The sequence below is a fragment of the Paroedura picta genome, chromosome 3 (genome assembly GCF_049243985.1).
Source record: "Paroedura picta isolate Pp20150507F chromosome 3, Ppicta_v3.0, whole genome shotgun sequence".
NCBI lineage: Eukaryota > Metazoa > Chordata > Lepidosauria > Squamata > Gekkonidae > Paroedura > Paroedura picta.
Window position 1 is genome coordinate 16,031,109 of NC_135371.1, and position 17,343 is coordinate 16,048,451.

General features: G+C 47.8%; 1 protein-coding gene across 3 annotated transcripts in view; it reads left to right on the plus strand.

Annotated features, from left to right (window-relative positions):
• Positions 1–4,696: 4,696 nt before the first annotated feature.
• The window catches only part of LOC143831683 (laminin subunit beta-1-like), a 70,730-nt gene continuing 58,083 nt past the window's right edge, over positions 4,697–17,343 (plus strand). Inside the window, exons 1-2 of one of the 3 annotated variants that reach the window (XM_077324897.1) lie at positions 4,697–4,917; positions 14,046–14,098. In XM_077324897.1, the coding sequence (XP_077181012.1) occupies positions 4,910–4,917; positions 14,046–14,098 (61 nt within the window). In that variant the 5' untranslated portion in view covers positions 4,697–4,909. Of the gene's footprint in view, positions 4,918–11,357; positions 11,379–12,045; positions 12,169–14,045; positions 14,099–17,343 lie in introns of those variants that run through there. The other 2 variants (XM_077324899.1, XM_077324898.1) reach the window with 2 other exon arrangements.

The following is a 17,343-nucleotide window of genomic DNA, read 5'->3' on the forward strand; positions in this document are numbered from 1 at the left end:
CTGTCCCTTTCCCCTCTGGATTTAGTTGGGAGACTTCGGGTCTGGGAAGAGTTTTGTTTTTTTGGTGGGGGTTGATGTTTTTATTGTGTATTTTATATTGGTTTTTAAGGGCTGTATGGGGTTTTTATATATGTTGTAACCCGCCTTGAGCCTTCGGGGGGGGAAGGTGGGTAAGAAATCACATAGCAACAACAACGACAACATAAACTGACAAACAGAATCTCAAATTCTAGTGGGTTTTTCACAGACTTGTCTCTAGGAAGATATTTTTTGAACTATTTCCACACGCAAGCAGTTGTTGGATGATTACGAAAAGACATCCTCAGTAATCTCCTGCCTTCATGTTAGGGGTCTTTGAAATCTTCTTTTTTTTAAATGAGGGGGAGTCTCATCTTTTGGAAGGGGAAGGTTTCTCCTTGGCTAGATAAGCAGCTTTTCACAGAGAACATTTGCAAAGAAACAATGAAACCACGTCCTTATCTAGAAGTTCAAGGACGTAGGATCTCACAGAGTTTCATGTTTTATAGACAATGGTTCTTTGCCGAGCCACAGTTGTGTGCTGCTGTCTTAGAGGGCTGTGACAGTGGGAGGGATCAATGCAGCCTGCTTAATCAGGATTTTAAAGAAAGGAGCTGATGTGCACACCATTGAGAAGTAGTTCCACATGCCTGTGCATCAACTGCATTTCATAAAAGCACCTGATTCCATCCCACTGAGAATTAGCTAGAGACTGATTGACTTAAGGAATGAGAATCAAAGGAGGGTTCTGAGGGACGAAGTAGATAAGATGCTAGAAGCTCCAACACTGCCAGCTCCCATTCCCATTTTACTCACCATTTGGATTGGAACTGCAGAGCTGAGGGGAAGGCTTTGAGCCACAAGGGAAAGACTGGGTATAAATAACTGAATACATTTCCATCCTCCGCTATTTTCTTGAACTCAGATGACCCTGCAGGAACTGCAGTTCAGTTGGCAGTCTTTTTGAGAGGGCATGCCAAGGTTTGAATCTGGGTCCTTCTGCATGCAATGCAGTAGCTCTACCGCTGAATCATAGAATCATAGAGTTGGAAGGGACCACACAGGCCATCTAGTCCAACCCCCTGCTCAATGCAGGATCAGCCCTAACCATCCTAAAGCATCCAAGAAAAGTGTGTATCCAACCTTTGCTTGAAGACTGCCAGTGAGGGGGAGCTCACTACCTCCTTAGGCAGCCTATTCCACTGCTGAACTACTCTGACTGTGAAATTTGTTTTCCTGATATCTAACCTATATCATTGTAGTTTAAACCCATTACTGCGCGTCCTTTCCTCTGCAGCCCACGGAAACAGCATCCTGCCCTCCTCCAAGTGACAACCTTTCAAATACTTAAAGAGGGCTATCATGTTCCCTCTTAACCTCCTTTTCTCCAGGCTGAACATTCCCAAGTCCCTCAACCTATCTTCATAGGGCTTGGTCCCTTGGCCCCAGATAATCTTCGTCGCTCTCCTCTGTACCCTTTCAATATTATCCACGTCCTTCTTGAAGTGAGGCCTCCAGAACTGCACACAGTACTCCAGGTGTGGTCTGACCCGTGCCGTATACAATGGCACTATGACATCTTGTGATTTTGATGTGAGCCACACACCTTCTCCAAATATACCTGCAGCATCGCTGAATTTCCTTCCTATGTGTAGTGTTCCCTTTTGTTTGTGGGTCTGGAATAGGGGACACAGACAGGGCCCTGTCCTTAGGTTCACATTGCAGAAACAGGGTGTGTTCAAAACAACGTCCATTTATAAGCAAGAAGATCCAGGCATGGGAGTGACTGGTTTTGGGACAACGGAGCTCATACAGTCTACACTCCTAACTAACGTTCAGAACTAAGGCACAGTATATCCTCCCCATGAGACTAAACCAACATACAAGTATGGGGGCAGGACAGGCTGCTCCACTGTAATGTATACAATAAATACAACTAAAGTATGAAGGTCTCTGAGCACTTACGAAGTTCCCTGTGCTTGTGCTATGAGTCCATCTTCTTTGGTATAGTCTGCTGTGGTTGGCAGGCACTCTGTGGGTTCTCAGGCAGAAAACCGTCTTTGCCAGCCCCTTCTTTGTGTGCGTGAAGTGCCAAGAAGTCGCTTCACGCTGTGGTGTCTCTATGGATTAACATACTCCAAACTGTTCTGTTGTCAACAGCCTTGCTCAGGTCTTGCAAGCTGATGACCGTAGCTTCCTTGATCACATTGGGAGTTTGCTGTCTTCAATTTTTCCTAGCGCTATTCTCTTTTCCAGTTACTCCTGTCTTCTTATATTGTGACCAAAGCATGATAGCCTTAGTTTAGCCATTTTCACTTCTCGGGAGAGTTTGGGCTTCTACCGGAGACATTTTAATTGGAGATGCCAGGAACTGGAACGGAGCCATACAGCACGTGCTCCACCACTAAGCCTAGGATTTCCAGCCGGCCTGAAGAAAAATGTCCCACCCCTTTTCTAGTGGCTTAATGTGCAGAAAAGGCTTTTCAGAATTGTTGTTTTTTTTAATGGCATGGAGGTTAAATAACATCACCTGATAAATAATATCCCCTTAAGCCTCTCTTAAAGGGACAGGCCTTCTTCTGGCCACAGGGCAACCCTCAATCCCATGGGACCTCTCCGTTTCCCGTGTTTATGTGAAGGAGGGATCACGTGAAGTGGAAGTGCCACAGTGCCCAGTTCTATACAATTAAGAACGGCAAATTTGGCTCCTCTCCAAATGGCTCTCCTGACTGCAGGAACTGTGTACAGCCGAGGGAATCCCTGGCAATTTGGAGAGTGGAGTCCAAGGAGGGTGATTTTGGGGAGAGGAAGGATTTCAATGGGGATATAATGCCATGATCCCACCACCCAGAGCAGCCATTTTCTCCAGGGGACCTGATCTCTGTCTCCTGGCAGTCAGTCGTGATCCCAGGAGGTGTCCAGCTCTGTATACTTTGTTCTCAGCAGCTGCTTCCTCTGGGTGACGGAACCACTGCCGGGGTCAGCGGGTGTGATGACAGGGTTTGAGGGTGTCCTCATTCCTTGAAGGCACAATCTGTGTGTGCTTTTGTGACTGCAGCCCAGTCCCAGCAAGATGCCGATAGTGTGTCACTTGAATCAGCATCTTTGGATCCCTGAGCTCATCCATCACGCCTTTGGTAGCCTTTCCAAGCGGCTGAAAACGGACAGAGAAATCCTTTATGAAACAGGGCTTAGCCTTGGGACATGTGGAGTGCTAATAAAGGGAACAGCATTTTGAAATGCGTACAGAAGTCATTTCTCTTACCAGTGAGTAACCACAGCATTCTCCCCCCCCCTCCCCAATTAATGTACAAGCATATCTGGGATTCTGGCTATGGGCTTCCAAAGTAAGAGATGTGGCTATTAGATGCAGTTATTAGACTTGCTTTAGCCTAAGGAATGTCTCTCATTAGAAATTCACTCCTAGCAAATTTCTTTCATGGGGAGAAGGTCCTTTTATATTTGAATATCACTACTTTTTCTGACTAGGTCCCTGTGCATGCATGATAGGGATGCCAGCCTCCAGGTGGGACCTGGGGATCCCCCTGGAATTACAGCTCTCCTCCAGACTGCAGAGATCAGTTCCTCTGGAGAAAAGGAATACTTAGAAGAATTGATTTTTATACCCTGCTTTTCACTTTCCGAAGGAGTCTCAGAGTGGCTTACAATCGTTTTCCCTTCCTCTTCCCACAACAGACACCCAGTAAAGGCTGAGAGAGTTCTGACAGGGACGCTCTGTGAGAACAGCTCTAACAGGACAGTGAGTGGCCCAGGGTCACCCAGCTGGCTGCATGTGAAGGGGTGAGGAATCAAACCCAGCTCACCAGGTTAGAAGCTGCTGCTCTTCACCACTATACCAAGTTGACTCTTGGAGCATGTGCCCCGCTGTCCCCCCAAGCTCCGCCCCCCAAATTTCGAGGAGTTTCCCAACATGGAGCTGGCAGTCCTAGCCCCCCATTCCTCAATGGTGGCCAGAGGGGACCTATCAACCCTAGTGCATGATAGGAGCTTCGTGGGTGCTGCTTTCCCCTGTCAACTGCAGAGAACCGTGATATCCTGGTTACAGTGTCAGTTTAGGATCTGGGAGATCTAGGTTCAAATCCCCATGCTGCCATGGAAAGTTGCTGGGTGACCTCGGGCCAATCACACATGCTCAGCTTAACTCACAGGGTTGTTGTGAGGATAAGAATGGAGGAGAGGAGAACAAGGCAGGGGGCTGTGGGTCCCCATTAGGGAGGAAAGCAGGGTATAAACGAAGCAGGGACATCAATCAATCACGGCGACATCTCTGCCTGTCGTGCAGCTTCATAAAGCTGCAAGGCTTCCCTCAGGAAACAACTGTGTTCCTCATTCTCTCGGCGGTGCTATACATACCCTGCCTTTTCAGATGCTTGGATCTCTTTCTCCTGGGCATGGCCCACTGCCGTTTTCTTCTTCGGAGCTCACCTCATGCACCTGTTCTCCAGGGAGCTCCCATCAGGAGCCCCAGCCTCCTCCAAAGCACCTAGTGTCAAAGGCCTCCTGTTAAGTGGGTCACCTTGTGTTCTTCAGTGTGGCATTAGGCCGCTCCCTGGTTGGGAGGGGAATGGGGAGCGCCTCTACCTGGCCTGCTGCCTCACCTTGGCTGAGCTGCAAAAAAGCAGGGCTGATCCCTCCCTCTCAATGCCTGGCACCGTGCAGAGGGGAGGAGGAGTTGGAAGAAGGAAACCTCCGGGAACAGACGGCTCTCCGAGCGGCCCCGTTGCAAAGCTGAGCTCTTGAGCGTGCAGGCTGCGTGCGTGCGCGCGGGGAGCTGTGTGCAAGCTGCACGGAGCAGGCCGCATGCACACCTAGAGGGGTTAGGGGTGCAGCCCTGTCAGCTGTGTGCAAGGCCTTGAAGAGCAGCAGGGACATGTTCAGGTAGGAGTTCGCCGGGCCCTTCTCGCCCTCTGCTTCTTCACTGTTCCCTTTCAGTGTTAGGCAAGAGCTCTGGCTTCCCTTTGCCTTGCCTTTCTACGTGCCCGGAGCATAACTGCTTTGTACAATAAGGAAGTCTGACCAGGAAGGGTGCTTTTGTTGTGCATTTTGAAGGCTGGAAGGCGGACTGCAAACGGAATCCACGCCACCTGTTTCTCTGGTAGAGCGCAGGTTTGGCAGCCGGATCCTGAGAGGTTTGTTGCCCAGCCTTGGATGTTCTCAAGAGCCAGGTGTCAATTTAGGACTGACAATCTCCAGCTGGGAGTTGGAGATCCACCGGAATTACAGCTGCCCTCTGGGCAATAGAGTTCTGTTCCCAGGAGAAAATAGCAGCTTTGGGGTGCAGCCTCTATGGCAGGGGTAGTCAAACTGCAGCCCTCCAGATGTCCATGGACTACAATTCCCAGAAGCCCCTGCCAGCAAATGCTGGCAGGGGCTTCTGGGAATTGTAGTCCATGGACATCTGGAGGGCCGCAGTTTGACTACCCCTGCTCTATGGCATATGCCCCAAGGCAGTCCTTCACAAGACTCTACTCCCTAATCCTCAGGACTCCAGATATTTCCCCCATGGGGGTAGGCAACCCTATGGGAACCCCAATATCTACCTCTGTAGGCCTGTGCAAAGGAAGGCGAATGTTCACTCTGTACCCCGCCCTGCACAATATCCTGCATTTAGCTAGAAGCCATAAAAAATGTTTAACCGAAGTATATTGTCTGTAGAGGTGAATTCTGCGGTACTCAGATAGCTCAACCGTGCATTCAGATTTCATTGCTGCTGGGATTTCTAGCACTTTGGAAGAACACACAAAGTATTTAACTACTGCCTGCCAGTGCGGATAGATGTTGAGAGATGGGGCTTAATTTAGACCACATTGGCCTGGGTTCAGTTCCTTGCTCAGCTGTGAAGCTTGCTAGCTGAACGTGAGCCGCTTGCTCTCCTTCAGCCTATTCTACCTCACAGGGTTGTTGTGAAGGGGAAAGGGAAGGATGAGTTCCTGGGAGGATGAGTGAAATTTAAAAAATGAGAAACGGTGGGACTTTAGCATCTATAATTTCCCTGCAGCCTAATCCCAAATGTTAACTAATCAGTGCTGGGGACAGAAAAGGTCTCTGCACTTGTTCATTAGGAGCTCTGTGTATTTCGATGGAAGAATGGGTCGGGGCCTCATTTGGGCCCCATAAGGCATGGCTGAGTAAGAAATCCTGGCTTCATTTGCCTGTCCTATCTGTAATGCCCTAATCTTGGAACTGGATGGGAAAATACACTTTAATTAAGTCAAAGGAAGCTGAATAAAAGCTGGAATTGTTCTCATTAAGGCTCAAGTCTTGGTACTTAGCAGCCAGAGTGGAGATTAAATCTCTGGACTGGCTATCCAGGGGGAAAGACTGAGCACCCTTCACAACCTTTGATTATCAAAAAGCCTTTTGGAAAGCAATTTGTTAATAGGATAATGAGAAGGTGGAGATGCCTGTATGTTGAGGATGAGAAGGAGCAGAAGACTGAATGATTCTACAGTTGCACTGTACTGAAGAAACTAGAACTGGGTGCAGATTTCAGATACCTGGGATGAATCTGCACTTACTTTCTTTATTCCGTTGTGGATCCTGCTGAATCTAGATCGATTTGAACTCGGGTCTTCATGGTCCCCCTCACTGAAACAGAAAAGTGTTCTGCACGTGGTTAGGGAAGCTCAGGAGGGCGGGGGCGAGCCAAGCACTGCAGGAGCCTCTTTATTTTCATGAAAAGGGGGAGAGGATTGGAAACATCAGAGGAGGGAGAAAAAAAACAAAAGGCAAATCTGTACTGAGAGAAGTTAGGGCTTCTGGAGCATCTGCAGAGAGAGGTTAGGGCTTCCCCTTTGAGACAAACTTGCAGCCTGGGAACAAGGAAGCCTTTGAACTGAAGCCTTGGCCAATCAGGGCTTCTCTACAACAGAGGCTCAGTAGCAAGTTCGGAACAGCATGCTTTTTCATGTTGATTTTTCAAATATTGTTATATCCACAATATTGCGGGGAAAAGGTATGGTCACTCTGAATCAATCATGCTTGTTGCAGAGGGAAAATTTAAATCAGACAAAATCAAAATGGAAATCGCATTCAGTGGAGATGGCAGGGACTGAATCTACCTGGGACTGGAATAAAAGCTATGTGCAGATTCAACCCTGATCTCAACTTCCAAAGGAAAGGGAAAAAAAACAAGTATCTAGCTCTCAAGGCAGTGAAATGTGATTGGTGTGATTCAATTCTGGTTTGGGGGACTTTCTGGCCAGTGATTGTATGAACTCTAGACCTATCTCTGCTGCCTAGACCCGCAAATCTGTTGATCAGGACAATAGCTTGAGTCTGCAAACGCATTTCTGAATTTAATTCTACTTCAGGAAGGCAGTGGGCTGATGTTGGCTTTAAGTGGCTTGAGTTCAAGACCCATCCCTGACACTGGTTCACTGTGTGGCCTTTGGCAAGTCACTCCTTTAGGAATGGCAGCTTAGAGCTTTGAGGACAACCAAGACCTTTGAAAATGAAAAGCCTCGTACACATCATTACCAAGCTGATTGACTTTAATGCACCATTCTTCAAAATATTTGTTTATAGCACAGCGCCTCCTAAACAAATAGACAGTTAAGATACGGAAAGCGAATCTGCAAAAGTTGAACTCCTAGGTCAAATTAATTAGGGTTGCATTGTCAAGAGGCTCTCACTTAATTTGCAAGATATTAACAGAAACATAATGTGATGTTCTCAGCAGGGATTTTGATGCCGACAATAAGCTTCTCAGGAGGTCCTGTTTGACCTACATAGCTAAAACAGTCTTCTGAGCAAAGCCTCCAGGGAGAGCAGGCCACCCCCTAGTTGTTACTAGAAACCTTGATGTTTGATTAAAATGCACAAATGGAATGATCACTGCCCAAATTTTGATCCTCAGACTTTCCTGGTAATTGATGTGTTTCGAGCTACATGCATACCAAATTTTAATTTTTCTGGATACCCTGGAAGTGTCAGCACTTCCAGAATCCCTTTAAGCAAGAAATGTACTCATCAAAGTCTTTCTTCCAGTTTTCTAATAATCAGGGTGTCTTGGACTGTGTATTTGTGGAGGAGATTTCAGTTCCATAGCTAGGGCATAAGTAGGATAAAGTACATTCGTGGGTGCACTTTGAGGTTGTTTAGGGGGAAGTCACTAAATATGTTTTCAGATTTTTCTGGTAATTGAACATATGAGATGTCTTATACTGAATCTGACTATCAGTCCATCAAGGTCAGTATTGTGTACTCAGACTGGCAACCACTCTCGGTGTCAGGCTGAAGTCTTTTATATCACCAAAAAGATAAAAACAGTACATTGAAGAACTACACAAAAAAGATGAAAGGATGACAGATTGTTACCAAAAAGAACCTACCATTTTAGAAAGTAAAGTGAAAGCTACACAGAGAGCAGGTGGGAGAAACAAATCACCAATAATAGATGGTATATCAATAGAGCCATTCCAAGCCACAGGAACAGAATCCATCAAAATCGTAACAAGAATATGCCCCCCAAATTATGGAAAACAAAACACCAGCTTGAAGACCAGAAAAGGACAATTTAATAAAAGGAGACATCAAAGACTGTAGCAACTATCAGCTCACTGAATTAATTTTTCATGCAAGTAAAGTGATGTTCAAAATGTTACAACAAACACTGTTAGCTGTAACATGGAACAAAAAATTCTAGATGTTCAGATGTTCAAGCTGGATTCAGAAAAGAGGCAGGAGAGATCATATTGCAAACAAACACTGCCTTGTCCTTTTAGTGGAAGATGCTGGAAACTGAACCTGGGACATTTTGCATGCAAAGCAGATGCCTCCCCCCTTAGAATTTGTTTGTTTGTTTATTACAGTGATTCCCAAAGTGGGTGCTACCGCCCCCTGCTGGGTGCTGCAGCGATCCAGGGGGTGGCGATGGGCCACAGGTGCATTTGGGGGCGATTAATAACTATTAAAATAAAAAAAATTAATTTCCAGGACGCTGAGTAATATTTTTTTGTGGAAAGGGGGTGGTAGGCCAGATAGGTTTGGGAACCACTGGTTTATTATATTTATATACCGCCCTCCCCGGAGGCTCAGGGTGGTTTACATAAAACGTATAAACAATACACAAAACAATCCATAACATATAAGTAACCGTAACAACAATAATAATAATAACTAGAAATTATAACAGTGCAAACAATGCAATAGTGCAACAGCGCAAACAGGTCCAGGGCGCACTGATGGAGTTCTGGGAGGGAGGGAGCAGGGGCCCTTCAGATGTTGTTGGTTATGCCTGCTCTCAACCAAATGGCTGGTGGAAGAGCTCCTTTTTGCAGGCCCTACGGAGCCCTGTCACCTACATTAATACCAAATTCCATTGCTCTGGCTCATTGGGAAGTACCAACAATCTATATGGGCTTTGGTTTATATTAGTGAATGAGTCAGTCAAGCCGAAGCAGATTTAAAGGAAAAGGCGATGATTGTCCATATCTTGCCAGGTGAATACTGAACAGTGAAAAGTTACAGGGAGCACTCTTTGAGAGCTAGGCATCTATTCCTTGAACACCTCCAGAACAGGAAGAGTGGCAGGATCCCATTATGACAGGTTTTTAAAATCCATCGGTCGATTCCCAGGGCCATTCCGCACCAGGATCCATGTAGCAAATTGTTTGCTGAACGAAAAATCGCCATTTTAAATAGTGGAATTTGTCGTTATGCATACCTGCCTTTGTAGTGGAATCCAGTTGCGTTTCTATCGTTTCCCACAGGGTTCCGGTCTCGGCAAAAATTGCTAGAAAGGAAACGCTATTGCTGAGCTGTGTCCTGCCCCTGGCCATCAAGCAGCCAATGGGCGGCCGTTAGCATGCTCCCAAACAGCCCCTTTCCCTTTAAGGAAGGTTTTTTAAAAAAACACACACAACCGTTGTAACGAATATGCGTTGATTCGTTGCAATGGAGAAACCCATCCAGCTAGCAGGTGATGTTTGAGCTGCCGTTTCATCGTTGCCACGCTCCCCCCGAGTGAAAAAAAAAAATCTCCCCCCCCTCACGGGTGCGATTTTCGGCCGAAAACAGTGTGAAAAATAAAGTGAAAATAAACCAGCAAACGGGTCTCTATGATGTTTGTACTTGGTGGCTTTAAACAGAGGGACTGCAGCCGGGGAAGCCTCACTGGGTAAACGAAGGTTTGCTGGTGCGTTGATCTCCGCTCGCTCGGAGAAAAAAAAATGGCGATCGCTTCGCCGGAAGATCAGAGGAGAGAGCCAGGGGGAGGGACTTTGCAGAAACCGCAACAATGGTGACGCACAGAACTTTCCCGCTAGTGTTGCAGATTGGTTGCAAGAGGGTAGCGCTTTCCGGAGGGTGAATCCACTTTTTGGGATTTCCCTGAAAGCGCTACAACGAAGCGCTTTTTGCGGATCGGTTTCAGGAGCTTTGCAGATTGTCAACGATGTTGTGCATAACGGCAAAACTGTAGTGATTTCAATTAGTAACCATTGTGCTATTTTGGACGAATGCGGAACGGCCCCCAGTTTGTCATCTTGTCAGGAACCTAAAACCTGCTGACAACTCTATTCCTAGGTATCCCACAGCATGGCAAAAGGAAGCTGCCTCATCCTCAACTACTGCAGTTAAAAACAAAAATCCTGCCAACCTCCTGCCAAGAGAGTCTGCTTTTTGATTCCATATGGGGCTTCCCTGTTCCAGAATTGATTTCCATCTGCCACACAGGGTGGGGGGTGGGGATTCCCTCCTGGCAGGCCTCTGCCAAAGAAGAAGGTAAAGCCCACCTCCAGAAGGAGCTGCACTTTCTGCCATTGTTGAAGATGGGAAGGGAGGGGGAGGCATTGCCCGTTTTCCCACCCTGCCCCCTCTGTGAAAAGGGAAGCGTCCCATCAAATCAAAGGGAGGCTGGGCAGGGAGAATGGGAAAGGATAAGCTATTCTTGGTGCCTTTATGAGAAAGCCTGGTGCAAGACACAACAAGTGCATTCCTGCCGGGCTGCTGACAGGCTCCTTGGGAACAGGCCGTGGCTGAGCAGGGCGTGGGCTTGGACAGCCACTTTGTCCCAATGCGTCCCTGTGTCAGCTGGAGTTTGTGCTGTGCTCACCCTGTCATGGCCCCAGATAGGGTCTCTCTCGGCCCTGTAGGCTGGAGACCTCTTATCCTGGACAGAGAGCAGGCAGGCTGTGATGCTGACCTTCCTTAGCTTGGCATTAAGGAGAATTCAACATTTGCTCAGACTGCGTCTATTCCCAATTCTCCACTTCAGTCCTGCCTGCGTGTCCCCCTCATCAATGTCATTCAGTATGAATATTGGACTGGGGTCTGGGAAATTTAGGTTTGGATCCCATCTGTGCCACGAAAGTTCACTGGGAGGCCTCATTCTCAAGGTAACCTGTCTCACAAAGTGATGGTTGTGAGGATAAAATGGGTGGGAGGGGGACCGGAGGGAGGGGGACTGTAAGCTGTTTTGGATCCTCTTTTGGGAAAAAAGCAAGGAAGAAATAAACCAATCATTTGAGCTCTTCCCTGGGAATCAGCAAGAGCAGTGAAGGTAAAAGTGTGGCCGTCCCAGAATGCCTTGTGTCAAAATGGTTCGGCGTTTAGACTCTGAGGAGTCCAGCTTTCGTTTCTCAAGAGAGACTGTGTCCAGAAACTCCCCGGGTCTGGCCAGACTGAACCGGGATGTGGACAAAAGGCCTTGCCTTCCCTCCGTCTCCTGAGGGAGAATCCGCCACCCTTTCGCCCTTTACAGTGTGAGGCGAGCCAGCCCTGGGCCTGGGCCTGGGCCTGCAGCGGGGTAGGCTCTGTGTGCCATGGAGCAGAAAGAATAGGCTGCGACATTCCCGTAGCTTAGAGACCGTTAGTCCCTTTCAGAGAGTCCCAGCTCCATTTGAATAAAAATCAGTCTCCAGTCCCGCTTGCCCACACTGGGAGGGGGGTTGGGAAGAGCTGGGTTATTTTTACCCGTCGTCGTCTGTTAAGTTCGCACGGCCAGTTCTCACGCTGCTTGGGCAACGCGGACCACGGGCATTTCAGCAGGACAGGAAGGGGGGGTGTTCCTTGCTGGGGGTTGGGGAGGAAAGGATATTGCCTCCATCACTCTGTCCTCTCTGGGCCTCAACTTGGAGCAACGCATGAAGCATCACCTCAGACGCCCAGAGTAGCCCCAGTCCTGAAGTGAGTATTAAGGGCATCCTTGAGGAGAAATTGGATGGTCACAGAGAGTGGGTTGTACTTGGAAGAATGGGGATGGCTTGAGTAGTATTTTCTCTCTTAGTCAAATTTGCCTGCAGCAGGTGGAATGTGATTTCTAGCTGTAAAAGGCACGGGGGTCATGATGGATTTGTGTTTTCTGTGGGGCGTGAAAAGTGCATGGGGTGAGACTCCAGAGCTGTCCTGTGAAGTAGAACAGGATTCCTTGTTTTGTGAAGATGCTAAGCATTTGCTTTGAGCCAGCTTGGTGTAGTGGTTAGGAGCGTGGACTTCTAATCTGGCAAGCTGGGCTTGATTCCCTGCTCCTCCTCCACATGCAGCCAACTGGGTGACCTTGAGCTCGCTGCAGCACTGATAGAGCTGTTCTGACGGAGCAGTAATATCAGGGGCTCAGCCTCACCTCCCTCACAGGGTGCCTCTTGTGCGAAGAGGAAAGGGAAGGCTATTGGAAGCCGCTTTGTGACTCCTGGAAGAGAAAAGCAGCATATAAAAAGAAGAAGAGTTGGTTCTTATATGCCGCTTTTCTCTATCCGAAGGAGGTAGAACCAACCTTTCTTCTTCTTCTTCCTCTTCTTCTGGGGATGTGGGTGTTTTGAAAAATAGTGGGAAGTTAAAAAGAGGGACCAACCTGCAGCTCCCCCAGCCCCCAAGGCTCTGTTCTGCATTCCTCCAGAATGCTCCCAATTCTCATAACTGGGCCTCCTTCATCATTGGCCTCTCACACCACTCTTATGGCAGCGTCCACATGGAGGTTTTTCCTCCACATGCCACCCTCCCAAACTGCAGTGAGGCTCCACATGACATCACCATCAATTCATTCCTTCTTGGGGGTTTTCCCTTCATCTGCTCTATAGTTTGCCAAATCTGTTATGGTAAAGATCATACTCAGAGTGTGTTTGGAGGAAATGTGCAAGAAAAAAATATGCATATTTTAATACTTCCCTGCTACATCCAACGCCACTTCCCCCCTCACCTGCCATTTCCCTCACCACCACTGTTGATGGTAAAACACCATGGGGGGTGGGGGGTGACCCACTGGAAGCAGTAAGACTTCGCCATCTTTTCATGTGATTTTCTCACAACCTAGTGTACTTATGTTCCCTTTTACACAGACGCCCCTCCTACAAACAGACCATGAATCAGCTTCTGTCCCTCACACAAAAGATACTAGCTTTAGAAAGAGTACCCTGGAGAAAAAAAGCTTTTTATATTTACATAAATGTATGGATATTTTAAACACCCGATGAGCTGCTAGTTAGTTAAGCTGAACTTGAAGGGGAAGATAAATTCAAGTGGACAGCCATGTTGGTCTGAAGTAGTACAAGAAAATTTGAGTCCAATGGCACCTTTAAGACAAACATTCAAAGCGTGAGCTTTCGTGTGTGTGCACACTCCCTCAGACAATGGGGCAAAACACTTTTGAATATATAAACTGTTTTTGTTCCATTGCCTGAGGAAGCGTGCGCACATACGAATGCTCATGCCTTGAATAAATCTTTGTTGTCTTAAAGGTGCCATTGGACTCAAATTTTGAAGAGGAAGAGAAAGCCAGGTTGACCAGACTGTTGGCTTTGGGTGGGCAAAAATACGCAACGGTTGGTATTCTGTTGCCCTGGCACTTCCTGAATCCCTCCCCCCCCCCCCACTTCACCATATTGTCTCTCATACCCTGCCCTGGTCATCCTGCATTTGACTCTTCCGCTTCAGTGGTTGCCCCTGGTTACTTAATCTTTTTGTCCTACAAGGTTCCAACACTTGTCCAGCTCCCCCTCAGTTTCCCAGAACAAAGAGGAAGATCTCATTGTTGTGCTACAATATTCTGTGTTCTTTTCCTTCCCCAGATTGAAACTCCCCACACTGCCAATGGCCTTGCTGCTCCACTTGCTTCTTTGGGGTAAGTGCTGACACCAAATTTGCCTTTCAGCAAGCAGGAGCAAAGCCTGTGGGGTACTGAGCCAGTATGGCCTAGTGCTTAGAGCGGTGGTCCTCAACTTGGGGGTCGAGACCCCTTTGGGGGTCGAATGACCCTTTCACAGGGGTCGCGGCAGGGCAAGCAGCTTGGCCGGAGGGAGGTGACATCCACATAACAGCCTTGCGGGGTAGATCAAGATGGAGCGTTTGTCTGTCTGGAGCAGCAGAAAAGAGCAAGATCGGCATGGTGGGACAAGAGGCAGAACTGAACTGAGAAACCCCGGGAAAAAAAAACAATTTATATACAATCATGAACAATGGATCTTCACGCCATTGGTCAGTTTCGGTTTAATTTCTGTGAAAGAACACTTGCATAATTTTATGGTTGGGGGTCACCCCAACATGAGGGCTGCAGCATTAGGAAGGTTGAGAACCACTGGCTTAGAGTGACTTAGGAAACCAATTCCCCAGATAGAATGACATATGAAGTGTGGTATTCCATGAAGAGAGCTTCCAAAAATTTTATTTCTATAAAAATTACACATGTAATTTCAGACTGGACCATAGCAAGGAAGACCTGTGTATGTGTGCATGCTTGTGTGTGTGTGTGTTAAGCTTCCTTTCATATGCTGTTTTCTTGAACTGAAACTTTCTCAGACAACCACTGTATGCCCCGCTGAGTTAAAGACACAGCCATGTTACTCTCTCTCTCAGCCGAACCTACAGGTTTGCTCTGAGAATCACATGAGGGAGAGGAGAACTGTTTATGTCACCTGTGTGTCTTGGAGGAAGGGATAAATATGTGAGCAATGTACCACCTGATTGTGTCACATTTACCTGCAATTCCCTGCCAGCCTTTTGGACTGGCACTATTGTTTCCACAATTGGCTGGGGATAAAGGAAGGATTACAGGATTCCACACAGAGGCAAGGCTCCTGCGATGGTTCTTATTTGCCCCAAAGGGGGAATTGTGGCAAGTATACAGGGCAAGCCTAAGTGGAGTTGCAACCTCCAGAGCCCATTGGCTTCAGTGGATTTAGAAGCAATCTTGCAGCATGACGCCATGTGGCAAATTTACTCATGAGAACATAAGAAGAGCCTTGCTGGATCAAACCAGGGTCCATGTAGTTCAGCATCCCCTCTCACACAGTGGTCAGGCACAGAGGCTGAGAGTGACCTCCCCCTGATGTTGCCTCCTGATTCTGAGATTCAGGAGGTGGAAGTCCCCCTCAACCACTGATAGACCCACCTAACCCAGTGGAAGTTTAAGTCAGTCAGTCAAAGTGCATAAGATCACAACCGTAGGATGTCCACTGTGATGTGGTCTTCTCCTCTCCAGCGCTGGGGGAGATGTTCTTGGCTCAGCCTGCTCTGTTATTTCTAGACCTCGTAAATCCCTCAAAATCCAGTTTTCTGAAAGAGGCAGGTACCTGTTGGTAAGGAGGACCAAAAGCCTTTTTCTGTTCAAGCAATCTAGGAACCAAGCCTTATCCTCTTTCCAGGGAGAACTGTGTCACCCAATGGTCACATCAGTGGCTGGAAAGGCAGTGACAACCTATCACTCCACATACAGAGGAGAGCGTATGTGTGGATGTGAGTGAGCATCTTAACAATCTTAACCAAGTATGCCTAAATACCACCATGGTCAAGGCCAACGGCCTAGGAATAGGCCTCTACGTTGTACAAGACAAACAGGGCATCAAAAGCACGAGTGATTCTTGTTGTCGCGATGAATCGCCTCCTTGCCACTGAAAAATGCCCAGCCGTGCCCCGTACTGTTATGTTCGAAAGCAGGGACGTCATCTTTGCAGAAGAGATCCAAGTTGTACATGCAGGTCTCCACCCAGGTCTGACGTAGCCGTCTCCAGGGCTTGCTTTTCTTTTTTCTTTTTTTTTTAAGGATGACTCATTGAGCCACTTTTAATTTTTCCCCCCTCTGAAGTCTGTAAGTTGTCCTCACTTGGCACACACGGGACGAGGTTGTGGTTTTCTTACCGGCTGATTGACACAAACACTCTTGGGACTCTGCCAGCCTTTAAACCCGTCCGGAGAGCGCCTGAGTGCCGCGGCAGGCCTTGACACGCGCTCAGCACAAGTCATGCCTGAGGACCCATTGTGAGGGGATGGGGAGGAATAAGATGGGGCTGGGGCTGGGCCTGTCCCGGCTCTGCAACAAAGGAGGCTCTCTCTGTTCCACCTGTGCCCTGGAGTCCTCCTAAGAAGCCAGCATGCTGAAAGCATCCCATCCCCTCAAGTTAATGGGATAGCAGACTTTCCTCCTTACAGGTCTGCTAACAGCACAGTACAGAACTGCCCTGCCTTCTTCCTTTCTGGATTTCCCTAAAATGCTTTTACTGGGGGACAGGGGATCCCCCTTCCCCAGGAACAGCATGAGGAGTGAATTGGGTTTCTGTAGCATGAATAAGGCTTCCAATATCCAGGTGGTAGCTGGAGATCTCCCGGGATTGCAGCTGATCTCCAGATGACGGAGATCAGATCCCTTGGAGCAAGTGGCTGCTGCAGAAGGTGGACTCAGCAGCATTATACCCCACAGCATTATACCCCACATTATACCCTTCCCCTCTGCTGTCTTCAGGCTCCACCCCCAAAATCTCCAGGTGTTTCCCGATTCACCCTGAAGCTAGAGTGGGGAACTGATAGAAATCCCCCTCTTCCATTAGCCAAACTGATCATTGGGATCCATGAATTGCCTTTTAAGGCACTGGTCCATGGTTGGTTGTGAGGCTACAGAGGGAGAGGACTGAATTCCCCGCCCACATTATTTTGCCCATTATATATGCTCCCCGTGTTCCTATTAACACTGGAGGGAGAACAATGCTGTCAAATTCTGTCTCTTTCCTCTCTCAAGCTAATAGGAGCATGGAAGGGAGTTTCAAAAGGCAGAAGCCTTCCAGGGTAGGCAGATTAATAATATGAATTTGGGCCCCGCATGCCTGAAACCTAGCTTTAAAGGACACGGCGAGGTCTCCTGCCTCATCTAGTTTGACCTTCATTCCTCTCCCTGTTAAAACAAAGAAGGGTCTTGTGGCACCTGAAAGATGAACAGATTTCTGGTGGCATAAGCTTTCATGGCCTAGGGCCCACTTCACCAGAGGCATGAAATGTTATCCCCTAGTTGGCGTCCCTTTCCTGATATTGCTTCACGTGTTGCAGGGCTCAGCCTGATAACTGCTTCTCTGGGCTTATCTCATATTAAGTTCCGGGCTG